Source organism: Pseudophryne corroboree, chromosome 1 (genome assembly GCF_028390025.1).
Source record: "Pseudophryne corroboree isolate aPseCor3 chromosome 1, aPseCor3.hap2, whole genome shotgun sequence".
Taxonomy (NCBI): Eukaryota; Metazoa; Chordata; class Amphibia; order Anura; family Myobatrachidae; genus Pseudophryne; species Pseudophryne corroboree.
In genome coordinates this window covers 500,808,752-500,824,333 of record NC_086444.1, presented here as the reverse complement: position 1 = coordinate 500,824,333, position 15,582 = coordinate 500,808,752, and the positions used below count along the sequence as shown (strand labels likewise).

Sequence of the window (15,582 nt, the reverse complement as noted above, 5' to 3'; positions counted from 1 at the left end):
GAATGTATGATATATATTTATATATCTCTGGCGTATCTATAATGGGTGCAGTGTGTGCGGTGCACACGGGCCCCTGAGGCCAGAGGGGGCCCCCACTGCACACCCTGCAGTCATTTTTAAGAATACTTTCACCTCTGGAGTCCCGAGCAGATGTCAGTAGTGCTGTGGAATCACTGCGAAAATGGCACAGCCCATACGCAGTAAAGAAATCACTGTGAAAATGTCCGCCGTGCCATTTCCACGGTGACCTGCACGTGCGCAGTAGAGTCCGAGTCCTCTAGTGCTGAGACTCTCCAGCACTGTCGACAGAGAGGAGGGGGCCCGAACGGAGGAGGCTGCACACTGGCCTCCTCTCTTAAAGCGCACCTTACATTATATATATATAAATTTCCACGGAACGAGCCGCAGCACACTTCCAAGTCAATGTATAGGTGCCAGGTCAGATAAATAATACAGTACTGTCCATAAACTAGAGAATCCCACAGGAACCAAGCTCAGGATAGACCAGCACACTGTTCAATCATGAGAAAATCTTTCTGTATTTTTATATATCAGTAAAGTGCAAAAAAAATCCAATGCAAACATGCAGCACAAGTAATTCAGCAGCAAAGTGTCATATGCAATAGTATACTCAACATCCCAACAGCCGTTTCGTATGCCTTCATCAGGGGAATAATAAGCTCAGCATATTTGCCAAAGCACTGCTCGTCCTGCAGAGCAACAGAATAAAGTGCCAAGTGCCCAAAAGCTGCATTGCACCCGCAGCCTATTTAAACCCAGTGCATAATTACCTGATTGCCAGCTGTCACCGCCGGCCACACGTGGGGAACAGACAGACGCCACTCGGACGCGCCGCTGTGAGCCGCGCTCCGATCATGACGTCAGAAGACTGGCGCGCCAACACCTCCCTGCACGCAGGGTGCCGGAAAGTGTCTCACCGCCACTCCCCCTGGAGAGTCTAAGCCCACCAGGTGCTCCCATGGATGACGCCGTCCCACCAGCGCATCACATGACGCACAGGAGGCGGCGCCAATCCAAGACAGGCTAGCTGTCACGGACAGCCCGGGACATGAAAGCCCGTCTCACTGTGGCCGGAGGGAACAAAGGCACGCAGGCACAACAAATCTACATCTAATAATAAACAAAAGAATAATAAACATAAAACTAATACAACATCCCTATCAGTGACTTCAGCATCTAGGTTAGGCCATATATATAACACTATATTAAACCTTAGCTGTGCCCATATTAGGGCCAAATTTCTATCCAAGTTAATGACCCCAGTTGCCCACAGGTCACCGAGTGGGATGTCTGACAAAACATATATAACAACAAATAATCATAAACAAAAAAAACTTAGCAATTAAAAGTACCCTATCAGGTGATGGATCCAGACGCAACCCAGAAGTCCAGGTCCACGTGTACCCAATCCAGACCAAAAAATTTGTTAAAAAGAAAAAAAGAAAAAGAAAAAAGATTTTTTGATCATTTACAAAAATGGGGTAAAGGAAAAATCTTCATTGAGTCCCATTGGAGTCAGTGTTCCGAGCCGACGAATCCACCGACATTCCTGTTGTAATAACAACTTATGTCTATTTCCACCTAATTTAAGTGGTGGCACATGATCAATAGGCATGAACTGTAGATCTTTGATGTTATGTCCACATAACACGAAATGTTTAGCGACCGGTGGTGTAGAACCATCCATTTTTATGAATGCTTTTTTAATGGACAAGCGATGTAAAGCAATACGTTCTTTCAGCATTCTCATTGTTTTGCCTACGTACAACTTGTTACATGGACAAAAAATCACGTAAGTGACATATCGTGTTTCACATGTCATACGATGACGTAAATGATATGTTTTGCCATTCGTAGTAGGATGAGAGAAGCTGTTCCCTGTGCGCATATGTTTGCAGTTGACACACGACCCACATTTAAAAGCTCCTTGTTTAAGTTGTAACCACACTTTTCTTTCTTGGGCTATAGGCACAATATCAGAATAGGTTATCTGATCTTTCAAATTAGAGCTCCGTTTGTAGCAAAATAGGGGCAGATTTTCACAATGTTTCCCCATAATCGGGTCGGACTGTAAAATGTGCCAATACTTCAAGATCGCTTGTCTCGTGACATTTGAAGACACAGAGTAGGTGCTGGAGAAAATCATTCGTCCAAGTTCATCAGGACGTTTTTTACATTAGCTGTTTACGGTCAAGTTTTAAACATCTGGAAATAGATTCCTGTACTTCTTTCGGGTCATACCCCCTTTCTACAAACTTCTTGCCCATCTCCACCCGATTATGGGGAAACATTGTGAAAATCTGCCCCTATTTTGCTACAAACGGAGCTCTAATTTGAAAGATCAGATAACCTATTCTGATATTGTGCTTATAGCCCAAGAAAGAAAAGTGTGGTTACAACTTAAACAAGGAGCTTTTAAATGTGGGTCGTGTGTCAACTGCAAACATATGCGCACAGGGAACAGCTTCTCTCATCCTACTACGAATGGCAAAACATATCATTTACGTCATCGTATGACATGTGAAACACGATATGTCACTTACGTGATTTTTTGTCCATGTAACAAGTTGTACGTAGGCAAAACAATGAGAATGATGTAAAAAGTAAAAAAGCGCTTGATATATGTAAATATGTGTATGCGCAAAACCTGTGGAAAAAGAGAAATTAGTAAAAAATGTTTACAGCCCTTTTTGGACTATTTGTGATTGGATTGCAGTTCAGCAAAAAAAGATCAGGATAACGATCTACCCCTATCTAATTCATTTTTAGTCCGTAATTTGTTAATAAATGATATTTGTATAAGGAGTATCTTACCCCTGTTCGTTCTTACTTTTTAGCAGCGGTCCCGGCACCCGTAGCACACAGTGCTGCTGTTAGGTAGGCGGCTGATGTCTGGCTGCTCTTTAATCAGCGGCTGAGCGGCTGACGGCTGGCGGCTTTAATTAGCGGCCAGCTGACTGCTAGTTCCCCGTCCAAAGCTGCTGGCGGCCGGCTGACGGCTGGCGGCTTTAATTACCGGCTGGCTGACTGCTGTTTCCCCGTCCAAGCGGCTGGTGGCCGGCTGGCGGCTATAATTACCGGCTGGCTGGCTGTTAGTTCCCCGTCCGTGTTGCACAGTCCGATCTTGCAAATTCAGTGCACAGTAGGGGTTCCTCAGTGTATAATCCAATGCGTTTCAGGCATAAGCACTTCATCTAGGACAGGGGTGTCAAACTCAAATTCATCGGGGGCCGCATCAGCAGTTTGGTCCCCATCAAAGGGCCGGTTGTATCTGTAGGTCTATCCAAAATTTACCGCTCCACCTGCCTTATATGTGCCCAGCCATCTGCCCCCTTTTAAAGTGCCCAGCCATGTGCCCCCTTTTATAGTGCCCAGCCATGTGCCCCCTTTTATAGTGCACAGGTCCCCATTTTACACATTGCGGCAGGCACAGGTCCCCATTTTACACATTGCGGCAGGCACAGGTCCCCATTTTACACATAGCGGCAGGTACAGGTCCCCATTTTACACATTGTGGCAGGCACAGGTCCCCATTTTACACATTGTGGCAGGCACAGGTCCCCATTTTACACATTGTGGCAGGCACAGGTCCCCATTTTACACATTGTGGCAGGCACAGGTCCCCATTTTACACATTGTGGCAGGCACAGGTCCCCATTTTACACATTGTGGCAGGCACAGGTCCCCATTTTACACATAGCGGCAGGTACAGGTCCCCATTTTACACATTGTGGCAGGCACAGGTCCCCATTTTACACATTGTGGCAGGCACAGGTCCCCATTTTACACATTGTGGCAGGCACAGGTCCCCATTTTACACATTGTGGCAGGCACAGGTCCCCATTTTACACATTGTGGCAGGCACAGGTCCCCATTTTACACATTGTGGCAGGTACAGGTCCCCATTTTACACATTGTGGCAGGCACAGGTCCCCATTTTACACATTGTGGCAGGCACAGGTCCCCATTTTACACATTGTGGCAGGCACAGGTCCCCATTTTACACATAGCGGCAGGTACAGGTCCCCATTTTACACATTGTGGCAGGCACAGGTCCCCATTTTACACATTGTGGCAGGCACAGGTCCCCATTTTACACATTGTGGCAGGCACAGGTCCCCATTTTACACATTGCGGCAGGTGGTGGAAGGAGGGAGAGAGAGAGGAAGGGAGAGGGGCTGACTTACATTTGAAGCGGTTCTCGCCGCTCTTCAGCCGCCTCTCCCTCCTCGTCTGCGCGGCTCCCTTCTCCCTCCTCCGACGGGGTTTCGTTGAATGACGCGTTTGCGCCGTGACGTCACGACGCAATCGCGTCATTCCGCGAAACCCCGCCCCCCCCCGAGCTGGGCACTCGGGAGAAGGGGGTTTCATGGCGGCGGCACCGCGGGCCATCAGACGAGGTCTGGCGGGCCGGATTTGGCCCGCGGGCCTTGTCTTTGACACCCCTGATCTAGGATAACTGTTGGCAATCACCAATCCCTTTTTATAGGATAAAAAACTTTATTAAAAAAACGGAAATTCAAATAAAAACAGGCGGTTACTATGTCTCCTAATTTTTTGTTTGGAGTAAAAAAGAAGAAAGCTGTCCATTACTTTTTTCTTTCGATGTTTATGTGGTTTTGCGCAATTCTAATAAGATATGTATGTAGTATATTTTTACTGATTCATAAAAAAGCATTGAGTTCTATATCAATGTTTAGACCCTTGGGAGTTAACGTATCCATGAAATAAATCCATTTTGTTTCTTTTTGTCTCAAAATTTGTGAAATGTCGCCTCCTCTCCAATTATTCTCCACCCTTTGTATGCCCATAAATTTTAACTTCGATGCATCTTTATTGTGACAGTTTAAAAAATGTTTGGACACACTGTGGGTCTCCAAGCCTTTTTTAATATTTAATATGTGCTCAGATATGCGAATGTTTAATTTTCTTTTAGTCTGTCCTATGTATTGGTGTCCACAAGGGCACTCTAACATGTAGATTACTTTTTCTGTGTCACAAGTAATTTTACCTTTTACATCAAATTCTTTTTTTGTGATATTAGATTTGAATTTCTTTATGGGCTGTACTGATGTTTGCTTAGTTGTCTTGCATGCTACACATTTTAAGCAAAAGAAACTTCCCTGATTTTCCTTCATTTTGATATTTTCAGATGGTATATAACTTCTAACTAGACTCTGTTTTAAATTCTGTGCCTTTTTGTAAATAATCTGTGGTTTATCTTTGATCAGTGGTTTTAATTTGGTATCCAGATGTAAAATATGCCAATGTTTGTTTAAGATTTTTTCAAAAGCTTGGTGCTGGCTGTTATATTGGGTGATGAAAGCTAATTGATATTTGTTCTCCATATTTTTTGGTTTATAACGAATTAAATCTTTTCTATCTATGTTTGTGACATTTTTGATTTCTTCCTGTAGATTGGTCTCATTATAACCCCTTTCTACAAACTTATTTTTTTAAAAGTTACTTTGTGTCATGAAAATGTCATGTTTGGAAGAATTTCTCCGAAGTCTCCTAAACTGACCACCTGGAATGTTCCTAATCCACTTGTTATGATGATTGCTGTTATGGGAAAGCAAGTTATTGCCACTTACTGTTTTGGTATGTGTTCTGGTATGTATTTTATTTTCCTCAATGAATATTTCCAAATCAAGATATATAACCATTTCTCTACTTGTTGTAAATGTGAATTCTAAACCATAATTATTATTCTCCATATAGGATAGGAACTCTTTCAAAATGGTATATGGACCTTTCCATTTAAAAATGAGATCATCTATATATCTCTTCCATATTAGTATGTGAGGAAGAAAGGGATTGTTCTTCCAGATGAATTCCTCCTCCCACCTAGCCACAAAAAGATTAGAGTAACTCGATGCGAATGAAGAACCCATTGCCACACCCTTCTTCTGTTTATAGAATGTATTATCATTCCAAAAATAATTATGCGTCAGAATGTAATTGATGCATTCCATGATAAAATTTACTTGGGCATTAGGTAGGTTTGTATTTTTGGACAAGAAATGTCTATTCGCTTCACAACCAATGTCGTGTGCAATACAGGTGTACAAAGATCGTACATCACATGTACATAGAATGTAGTCCTTTTCCAAACAATTGTTTCCAATGTTTGCAGGATATTTATAGTGTCTCTTAGGTAACTTTTCTGATCTGTTACTAATTCCTGAAGAAAAAAGTCCACGTATTTAGATAAATTCGAGGATAGGGAATTTACACCCGACACTATTGGACGTCCTGGTGGGTCCTGTGAATCTTTGTGAAGTTTAGGCAGCTGGTAAAAAGTGTGTATTTTTGGATATGTTTTGAAAAGAAAATCAAATTCCTTTTTAGGTTAAAATGTTTAATTGCAATCCTTCTTGTAAAAGTTCTTCAAGTTCCCTTTTGTATTGGTCAGTTGGATCACCTTGAAGTATTTGATATGTTTCAGTGTCTGAAAGTAAATTATCAATTTCTTTTTCATAGCTTTCTTTATCCATTATGACCAGTCCTCCACCCTTATCAGCTGGTTTGAAAATGATGCGGTTATCTTCTTTTAAATTCTTTTAATGCCCCTTGTTCTTCTTTAGACAAATTTAATTTTTTCTTTTCTTTCCCTGCGAGAGCCCTAATATCTTTTTCTACCAATTTTTCAAAGGTGTTGATATGTGGGCCTTTGATATGTGCGGGAAAAAAGGTGGATGACGGTCTAAGCTGGCTATGATGAAATTAATTATCGACAGATACGTTGGAGATGTTATCATTCTGAGTGGAAAAGAACTTTTTTATACATAATTTCCGTATAAATTTCTGTGTATCAATATAAAGGTCAAATGGGTTAGCATTTGATTGTGGTGAAAATTTCAAACCTTTTGATAGTAAAGATATCTGATGAGGAGTTCAATCTATTTTACTGAGATTAAAGATTCCTTCTTCTTCTGCGTTCAAGACTTTTGAATTTTTTGTTAGTTGTTTCTTCTTCTTGCCACCCTGACACACCTTCTCCTGGGGACAATGATGTTATTTTCTGTCGCTTGCTGACAACCTCTGTCCATTCCGGTGGCTTGTCTTTTTTTGTGAGAAGGTCTAAAAAATTCTCATTATCCTCCTCATCCTCTTCTGTGATTGACAGGGGTCGTTTTTTTTGTGTGGAGTTTGTACTTGCTGACCCAATTTTTTCCATGAGTAAGCGGTATTCTTCACTCTCTTGTTTCTCCGCTGCTTTTTGACCTTTTTCAAATGATTCTTGTCTCCAATCTTTTCTATCATTGGTATTGTATTCAAAATTTCTGGAGTCATATGAGACGTATCGTCTTTTTTGTGATGCTGGAGGAGGTGGTTTTTTAATCAATGGTTCTTTATATGTTCTTATATTCATTTGATTATGTGTACGTCTTTGATTATTTTGAAAGAGTTCCTATCCTATATGGAGAATAATAATTATGGTTTAGAATTCACATTTACAACAAGTAGAGAAATGGTTATATATCTTGATTCGGAAATATTCATTGAGGAAAATAAAATACATACCAGAACACATACCAAAACAGTAAGTGGCAATAACTTGCTTTCCCATAACAGCAATCATCATAACAAGTGGATTAGGAACATTCCAGGTGGTCAGTTTAGGAGACTTCGGAGAAATTCTTCCAAACATGACATTTTCATGACTCAAAGTAAATTTTTAAAAAATAAGTTTGTAGAAAGGGGTTATAATGAGACCAATCTACAGGAAGAAATAAAAAAAGTCACAAACATAGATAGAAAAGATTTAATTCGTTATAAACCAAAAAATATGGAGAACAAATATCAATTAGCTTTCATCACCCAATATAACAGCCAGCACCCAAGCTTTTGAAAAAATCTTAAACAAACATTGGCATATTTTACAACTGGATACCAAATTAAAACCACTGATCAAAGATAAACCACAGATTTACAAAAAGGCACAGAATTTAAAACAGAGTCTAGTTAGAAGTTATATACAATCTGAAAATATCAAAATGAAGGAAAATCAGGGAAGTTTCTTTTGCTTAAAATGTGTAGCATGTAAGACAACTAAGCAAACATCAGTACAGCCCATAAAGAAATTCAAATCTAATATCACAAAAAAAGAATTTGATGTAAAAGGTAGAATTACTTGTGACACCGAAAAAGTAATCTACATGTTAGAGTGCCCTTGTGGACACCAATACATAGGACAGACTAAAAGAAAATTAAACATTCGCATATCTGAGCACATATTAAATATTAAAAAAGGCTTGGAGACCCACAGTGTGTCCAAACATTTTTTAAACTGTCACAATAAAGATGCATCGAAGTTAAAATTTATGGGCATACAAAGGGTGGAGAATAATTGGAGAGGAGGCGACATTTCACAAATTTTGAGACAAAAAGAAACCAAATGGATTTATTTCATGGATACGTTAACTCCCAAGGGTCTAAACATTGATATAGAACTCAATGCTTTTTTATGAATCAGTAAAAATATACTACATACATATCATCTTATTAGAATTGTGCAAAACCACATAAACATCGAAAGAAAAAAGTAATGGACAGCTTTCTTCTTTTTTACTCCAAACAAAAAATTAGGACACATGGTAACCGCCTGTTTTTATTTGAATTTCCGTTTTTTTAATAAAGTTTTTTATCCTATAAAAAGGGATTGGTGATTGCCAACAGTTATCCTAGATGAAGGGCTTATGCCTGAAACGCGTTGGATTATACACTGAGGAACCCCTACTGTGCACTGAATTTGCAAGATCGGACTATGCAACACGGACGGGGAACTAACAGCCAGCCAGCCAGTAATTATAGCCGCCAGCAGTCAGCCGGCCACCAGCTGCTTGGACGGGGAAACAGCAGCCAGCCAGCCGGTAATTAAAGCCGCCAGCCGTCAGCCGGCCGCCAGCAGCTTTGGACGGGGAACTAGCAGTCAGCTGGCCGCTAATTAAAGCCGCCAGCCGTCAGCCGCTGATTAAAGAGCAGCCAGACATCAGCCGCCTACCTAACAACAGCACTGTGTGCTACGGGTGCCGGGACTGCTGCTAAAAAGTAAGAACGAACAGGGGTAAGATACTCCTTATACAAATGTCATTTATTAACAAATTACGGACTGAAAATTAATTAGATAGGGGTAGATAGTTATCCTGATCTTTTTTGGCTGAACTGCAATCCAATCACAAATAGTCCAAAAAGGGCTGTAAACATTTTTTTACTAATTTCTCTTTTTCCACAGGTTTTGCGCATACACATATTTACATATATCAAGCGCTTTTTTACTTTTTACATCATATGAGAATCTTGAATTGAGCTGCTAAAAAAAATCCAGTTTATAGCGCAATTTAGTACTTTTCATATTTTAAAACAATGAGAATGCTGAAAAAACGTATTGCTTTACATCGCTCGTCCATTAAAAGAGCATTCATAAAAATGGATGGCTCTACACCACCGGTCGCTAAACATTTCGGGTTATGTGGACATAACATCAAAGATCTACAGTTCATGCCCATTGATCATGTGCCACCACTTAAATTAGGTGGAAATAGACATAAGTTGTTATTACAACAGGAATGTCGGTGGATTCGTCGGCTCGGAACACTGACTCCAATGGGACTCAATGAAGATTTTTCCTTTACCCCATTTTTGTAAATGATCAAAAAATCTTTTTTCTTTTTCTTTTTAACAAATTTTTTGGTCTGGATTGGGTACACGTGGACCTGGACTTCTGGGTTGCGTCTGGATCTATCACCTGATAGGGTACTTTTAATTGCTAAGTTTTTTTTGTTTATGATTATTTGTTGTTATATATGTTTTGTCAGACATCCCACTCGGTGACCTGTGGGCAACTGGGGTCATTAACTTGGATAGAAATTTGGCCCTAATATGGGCACAGCTAAGGTTTAATATAGTGTTATATATATGGCCTAACCTAGATGCTGAAGTCACTGATAGGGATGTTGCATTAGTTTTATGTTTATTATTATTTTGTTTATTATTACATGTAGATTCGTTGTGCCTGCGTGCCTTTGTTCCCTCCGGCCACAGTGAGACGGGCTTTCATGTCCCGGGCTGTCCGTGACAGCTAGCCTATCTTGGATTGGCGCCGCCTCCTGTGCGTCATGTGATGCGCTGGTGGGACGGCGTCATCCATGGGAGGACCTGGTGGGCTTAGACTCTCCAGGGGGAGTGGCAGTGAGACACTTCCCGGCACCCTGCATGCAGAGAGGTGTTGGCGCGCCAGTCCTCTGACGTCATGATCGGAGCGCGGCTCACAGCGGCGCGTCCGAGTGACGTCTGTCTGTTCCCCACGTGTGGCCGGCGGTGACAGTTGTCAATCAGGTAATTATGCACTGGGTTTAAATAGGCTGCGGGTGCAATGCAGCTTTTGGGCACTTGGCACTTTATTCTGTTGCCCTGCAGGACGAGCAGTGCTTTGGCAAATATGCTGAGCTTATTATTCCCCTGATGAAGGCATACGAAACGGCTGTTGGGATGTTGAGTCTACTATTGCATATGACACTTTGCTGCTGAATTACTTGTGCTGCATGTTTGCATTGGATTTTTTTTGCACTTTACTGATATATAAAAATACAGAAAGATTTTCTCATGATTGAACAGTGTGCTGGTCTATCCTGAGCTTGGTTCCTGTGGGATTCTCTAGTTTATGGACAGTACTATATATATATATCTATATCTATATATCTATATATATATATATATATATATATATGTGTTAAACTTTGCACCTGTTTTCCTGTCAGTGAAAATGTTTACGTATGAGTTACTGTATTCTAGAGAGCGACACCAAGTTGTAGTATTTAAGCTGCCATTCAGGGTCAGATTGCCCCATAGGTGTACAGGAGAAACCCCCGGTGGGCCCCACCCACTTCTCTTAGGGTCAGATTGTAGATTGCGTGCTCAAATTATACTTTGACACTTTACTAGAGGGTTAGTAACTTGGTGGAGCAGGACCAAGGATGAAATTGGTAGCTTGGTTTGATTCTATGGAAACTACACCAAGATTAGCCCTCTTCCCATTAAAGTGGGCAGTACTGACATACCATTCTCCCCTACCTTATAAAAGGGCACTGTTCTTTGTAGGCTGACTATATCTTCTCTAGTGGCTGGCCACACCCCTTAAGGGCCCTATACACTACAACGATATGTCTGAGGCTGTAGTCGGATGTGATTTCCCTTGAACTCCCCCGAGACCTTCCTGGGAGTGATTCCATATGATTTTGTACTTTTGTGTTATTTTGCATAAAATATATATCGCATGCTATTGATCAAGCTGCTATATCGTATGACATACAATTGTACCATAAGATATATCTGATGGGCTGAATTAGAGGGCTAGGGGGGCTGGGAGTGTCCTGGAGAATGGCAGTCAAACTTGTCCTATACATAACATAAAAAGAACACCATTTTCCATCTGATTCAATGAGATTCCGCTAAATAAATCGTGTAGAACTAGCGATCTAGGGGATCTGATCCGACACTCCGGGAACGTGCATCGGATCGGATTGAAAACACATATGATTTGACACTTTTCATATGATATATCGGCTTGAAAGGTCGGAATTGCATGAAATTGTGCAAAATCGTTGTAGTGTATGGGGCCCTTTAGCTTGGGCCCTTACCACTGCATCCCCCAATGAGCCCTATATGCCTGAGTCCGACACTTCTGCCATTTGCAAGATAACAGCAGCCTCATTCAGGGACTACACTGAAACAAGTGGTGGGGCTCTCTTGAACACCAGACTGAATATTTCATTGTCACCCAGACCAAGCTAAGTATATAAAATTTAGTTGTCACAATAAAACTGTGTTAGTTGGGACTAGTTCCTCTTTGTGTATCTCATTAATACCTGTGTATCGAAAGAACCTGGTTACATTGAACACATTTAAAGGTCTATATACTTAAAAATACTTAGTAAATCAGTTTGTGCAAGGTAAAACATTTTTCTGTGTTTACCACGAATCTCTCTGCTGCTCTCAGAGGTTCAGTGCAAAAGTAATTGCATGAAATTCAATAAAACCCAGGGGGTAATTCAGACCTGATCGCTCGCTAGCTTTTTTTGCAGCGCTGCGATCAGGTCAGAACTGCGCATGTGTATGCACCGCAATGCACGGGTACAAAGCGGATCGTTGCTGTGCGATGGGTTTTATGAAGAATCAATTTGCACAGCCGATCGCAAGGAGACTGACAGGAAGTAGGCGTTTGTGGGTGGCAACTGACCGTTTTCAGGGAGTGGTTGGAAAAACGCAGGCGTGTCCAAGCGTTTGCAGGGCGGGTGTCTGACGTCAATTCCGGCCCCGGACAGGCTGAAGTGATTGCAGCGGCTGAGTAAGTCCTGGGCAACTCAAAAACTGCACAAAGTTTTTTTGTACCGCTCGGCTGCACGTGTGTTCGCACACTTGCACAGCTAAAATACTCCCCCCGATGGACGGCGACTACGCGAACACAGGACTGCAAAAAACAGCTAGCGAGCGATCAGGTCTGAATTACCCCCTAGTTCTAGGTTGAAATAAATGGCAACAGTGTATCCCACATATTAATATAGTAACCAACAAACTGACTTACTGGTGTGTATTTTCTGAAGAGATATGTATTCCTCAAGCCTTCTCCTAAATTTCAACTCGCTACCAGATTTTCCAACAGTGCCATCATCCACCATGATAAAATGGGAGTGCATGCTGTTCAAACTGGTGAATTTACTGAGTGGATTAACCAGTGTTTGGTAAAAACAAACCATCTGAAATGATAACAAATGAAAAACAAACAAATACTTATACAGCTTTTATCTACCCCTGAAGATTTTGAAATAATTATATTGTATTGTAATTATTCTAATATTGCCAACTGGGGTGTACTGTATGTAGCTCTTTGCATTACTGCCTCATAGTACTGAGGATATGAATTCAATACCCAGCCAGGGCCATATATGTTTGGAGTTTGTATGTCCTCTCCATGTTTGCATGGGCTTCCTGCTCATGCTCCAGTTTCCTCCCACACTACAAAAAATCATGTATATTAATTGGGTTCTGACCAGGGGCATCTTAAGAGAGGAGGGGGCCCGTGTGCTGTGGAATCACCGCGGAAATGGCACAGCCTATGCGCAGTAAAGAAATCACTGGGAAAATGTCCGCCATGCCATTTCCACGGTAACCTGCACATGCGCAGTAGTGTCTGAGTCCTCTAGTGCTGAGACTCTCCAGCGCTGTCGGCAGTGAGGAGGGGGCTCGAACGGAGGAGGCTGCACACTGGCCTCCTCTCTTACAGCGCACCTTACACACATATATATATATATATATATATATATATATATATATATATATATATATATATATATATGTTAAACTTTGCACCTGTTTTCCTGCCACTGAAAAGGTTTATCCATGAGTTACTGGCTGTATTCTAGAGAGCGACACCTAGTTGTAGTATTTAAGCTGCCATTCAGGGTCTGACTACCCCATAGGTGTACAGGAGAAACCCCCGGTGGGACCCACCCGCTTCTCTTAGGGTCAGATTGTAGACTGTGCGCTCAAATTATACATTGCACTTTACTAGAGGGTTAGTAACTTGGTGGAGCAGGACCAAGGATGAACTTGGTAGCTTGGTTTGATTCTATGGAAACTACACCAAGATTAGCCCTCTTCCAATCAAAGTGGGCAGTACCTGACATACCATTCTCCCCTACCTTATAAAAGCACACTGTTCTTTGTAGGCTGACTATATCTTCTCTTGTGGCTGGCCACACCCCTTAAGGGCCCTATACAATAGACGATATGTCTGAGGCTGTAGTCGGATGTGATTTCCCTTGAACTCCCCCAAGACCTTCCTGGGAGTGATTCCATATGATTTTGTACTTTTGTGCTATTTTGCATAAAATATATTGCATGCTATTGATCAAGCCGCTATATCGTATGACATACAATTGTACCATAAAATATATCTGATGGGCTGGATTAGAGGGCTAGGGGGGCTGGGAGTGTCCTGGAAAATGGCGGTCAAACTTGTGCGATACATAGCATAAAAAGAACACCATTTTCCATCCAATTCAATGAGATTCCGTTAAATAAATTGTGTAGCACTAGCGATCTAGGGGATCCGATCCGACAATCACGGGAACGCGCATCGGATCAGATCGAAAACACATACGATTTGACACTTTTCATATGATATATCGGCTTGAAAGGTCGGAATCGCATGAAATTGTGCAAATCGTTGTAGTGTATGGGGCCATTACCACTGTATCCCCCGGTGGACCCTACATGCCTCAGTCCGACACTGCTGCCATCTGACCAGGGGCCTCCTAAGAGAGGAGGGGGCCCGTGTGCAGACTCCGCGTGGGCCCCCTCCTCTCCACGGTATTGTACCGGAGCCTACTGTGCATGTGCAGGTCTCCGGAAACATGGCGCCCGCCATATTCCGGAGACAAGCTTCGTACTGCGCATGCACGGCGGCCATTTTGAAGGTGATTTTTTGGGGGCTGACGCTGCAGCACCCGACGCTGGACTCCGGAGAGGTGAGTACTAAAATATGGGTGCAATGTGTGCGGTGTGGGCCCACCCTGGATCCAGGAGCACACACTGCCCCCATTATAGAAACACCAATGGTTCTGACATAAATAAACCCTAGTCCGAATGTGTGTGAATGTGGTAGGGAATATACATTGTAAATTCCACTGGGGCAGGGACTGATGTGAATGATTATTCAATGTACAGCGCTGCATAATATGTGTGAGCTATATAAAACGAGTTTTATGGTAAGAACTTACCTTTGTTAAAACTCTTTCTGCGAGGTACACTGGGCTCCACAAGTCTGGACAATGGGGTGTAGAGTAGGATCTTGATCCGAGGCACCAACAGACTCAAAGCTTTGACTGTTCCCAGAATGCACAGCGCCGTCTCCTTTATCACCCCGCCTCCCAGCACAGGAGCTCAGTTTTAGTTAACCAGCCCAATGCAGTAGCAGGAAAAGAGATGACAACGGTTAGTAGCCACATATACCACACTCTCATGACAAGAGAAGTGTCAGCGGCTAATGCCATATCAACCCAAAGAAGCTAAGTGCGTCAGGGTGGGTGCCTTGTGGAGCCCAGTGTACCTCGCAGAAAGAGTTTTAACAAAGGTAAGTTCTTACCATAAAACTCGTTTTCTGCTGCGGGGTACACTGGGTTCCACAAGTCTGGACAATGGGAATGTCCTAAAGCAGTTCCTTATAGGAGGGGACGCACTGTAGCGGGCACAAGAACCCGGAGTCCAAAGGAAGCATCCTGGGAAGCGGCAGTATCGAAGGCATAGAACCTTATGAATGTGTTCCCGGAGGACCACGTAGCCGCCTTGCACAATTGATCAAGGGTCGCACCACGGTGGGCCGCCCAAGAAGGTCCAACAGACCGAGTAGAATGGGCCGTAATGTGAGCAGGAGCGGACAGACCAGCCTTCACATAAGCATGTGCAATCCCCATTCTAATCCATCTGGCCAGGGTCTGCTTGTGAGCAGGCCAGCCACGTTTGTGAAATCCAAACAAAACAAAGAGAGACACAAACAAA

General features: G+C 42.4%; 1 protein-coding gene across 3 annotated transcripts in view; it reads right to left on the bottom strand.

Moving 5' to 3' along the window:
• Positions 1 to 15,582, bottom strand: part of TRPM6 (transient receptor potential cation channel subfamily M member 6) — a 527,875-nt gene that overhangs the window by 291,505 nt on the left and 220,788 nt on the right. For all 3 annotated transcript variants that reach the window (XM_063913863.1, XM_063913866.1, XM_063913865.1), the window contains exon 7: positions 12,608 to 12,779. In XM_063913863.1, the coding sequence (XP_063769933.1) occupies positions 12,608 to 12,779 (172 nt within the window). The remainder of the gene's footprint in view (positions 1 to 12,607; positions 12,780 to 15,582) is intronic.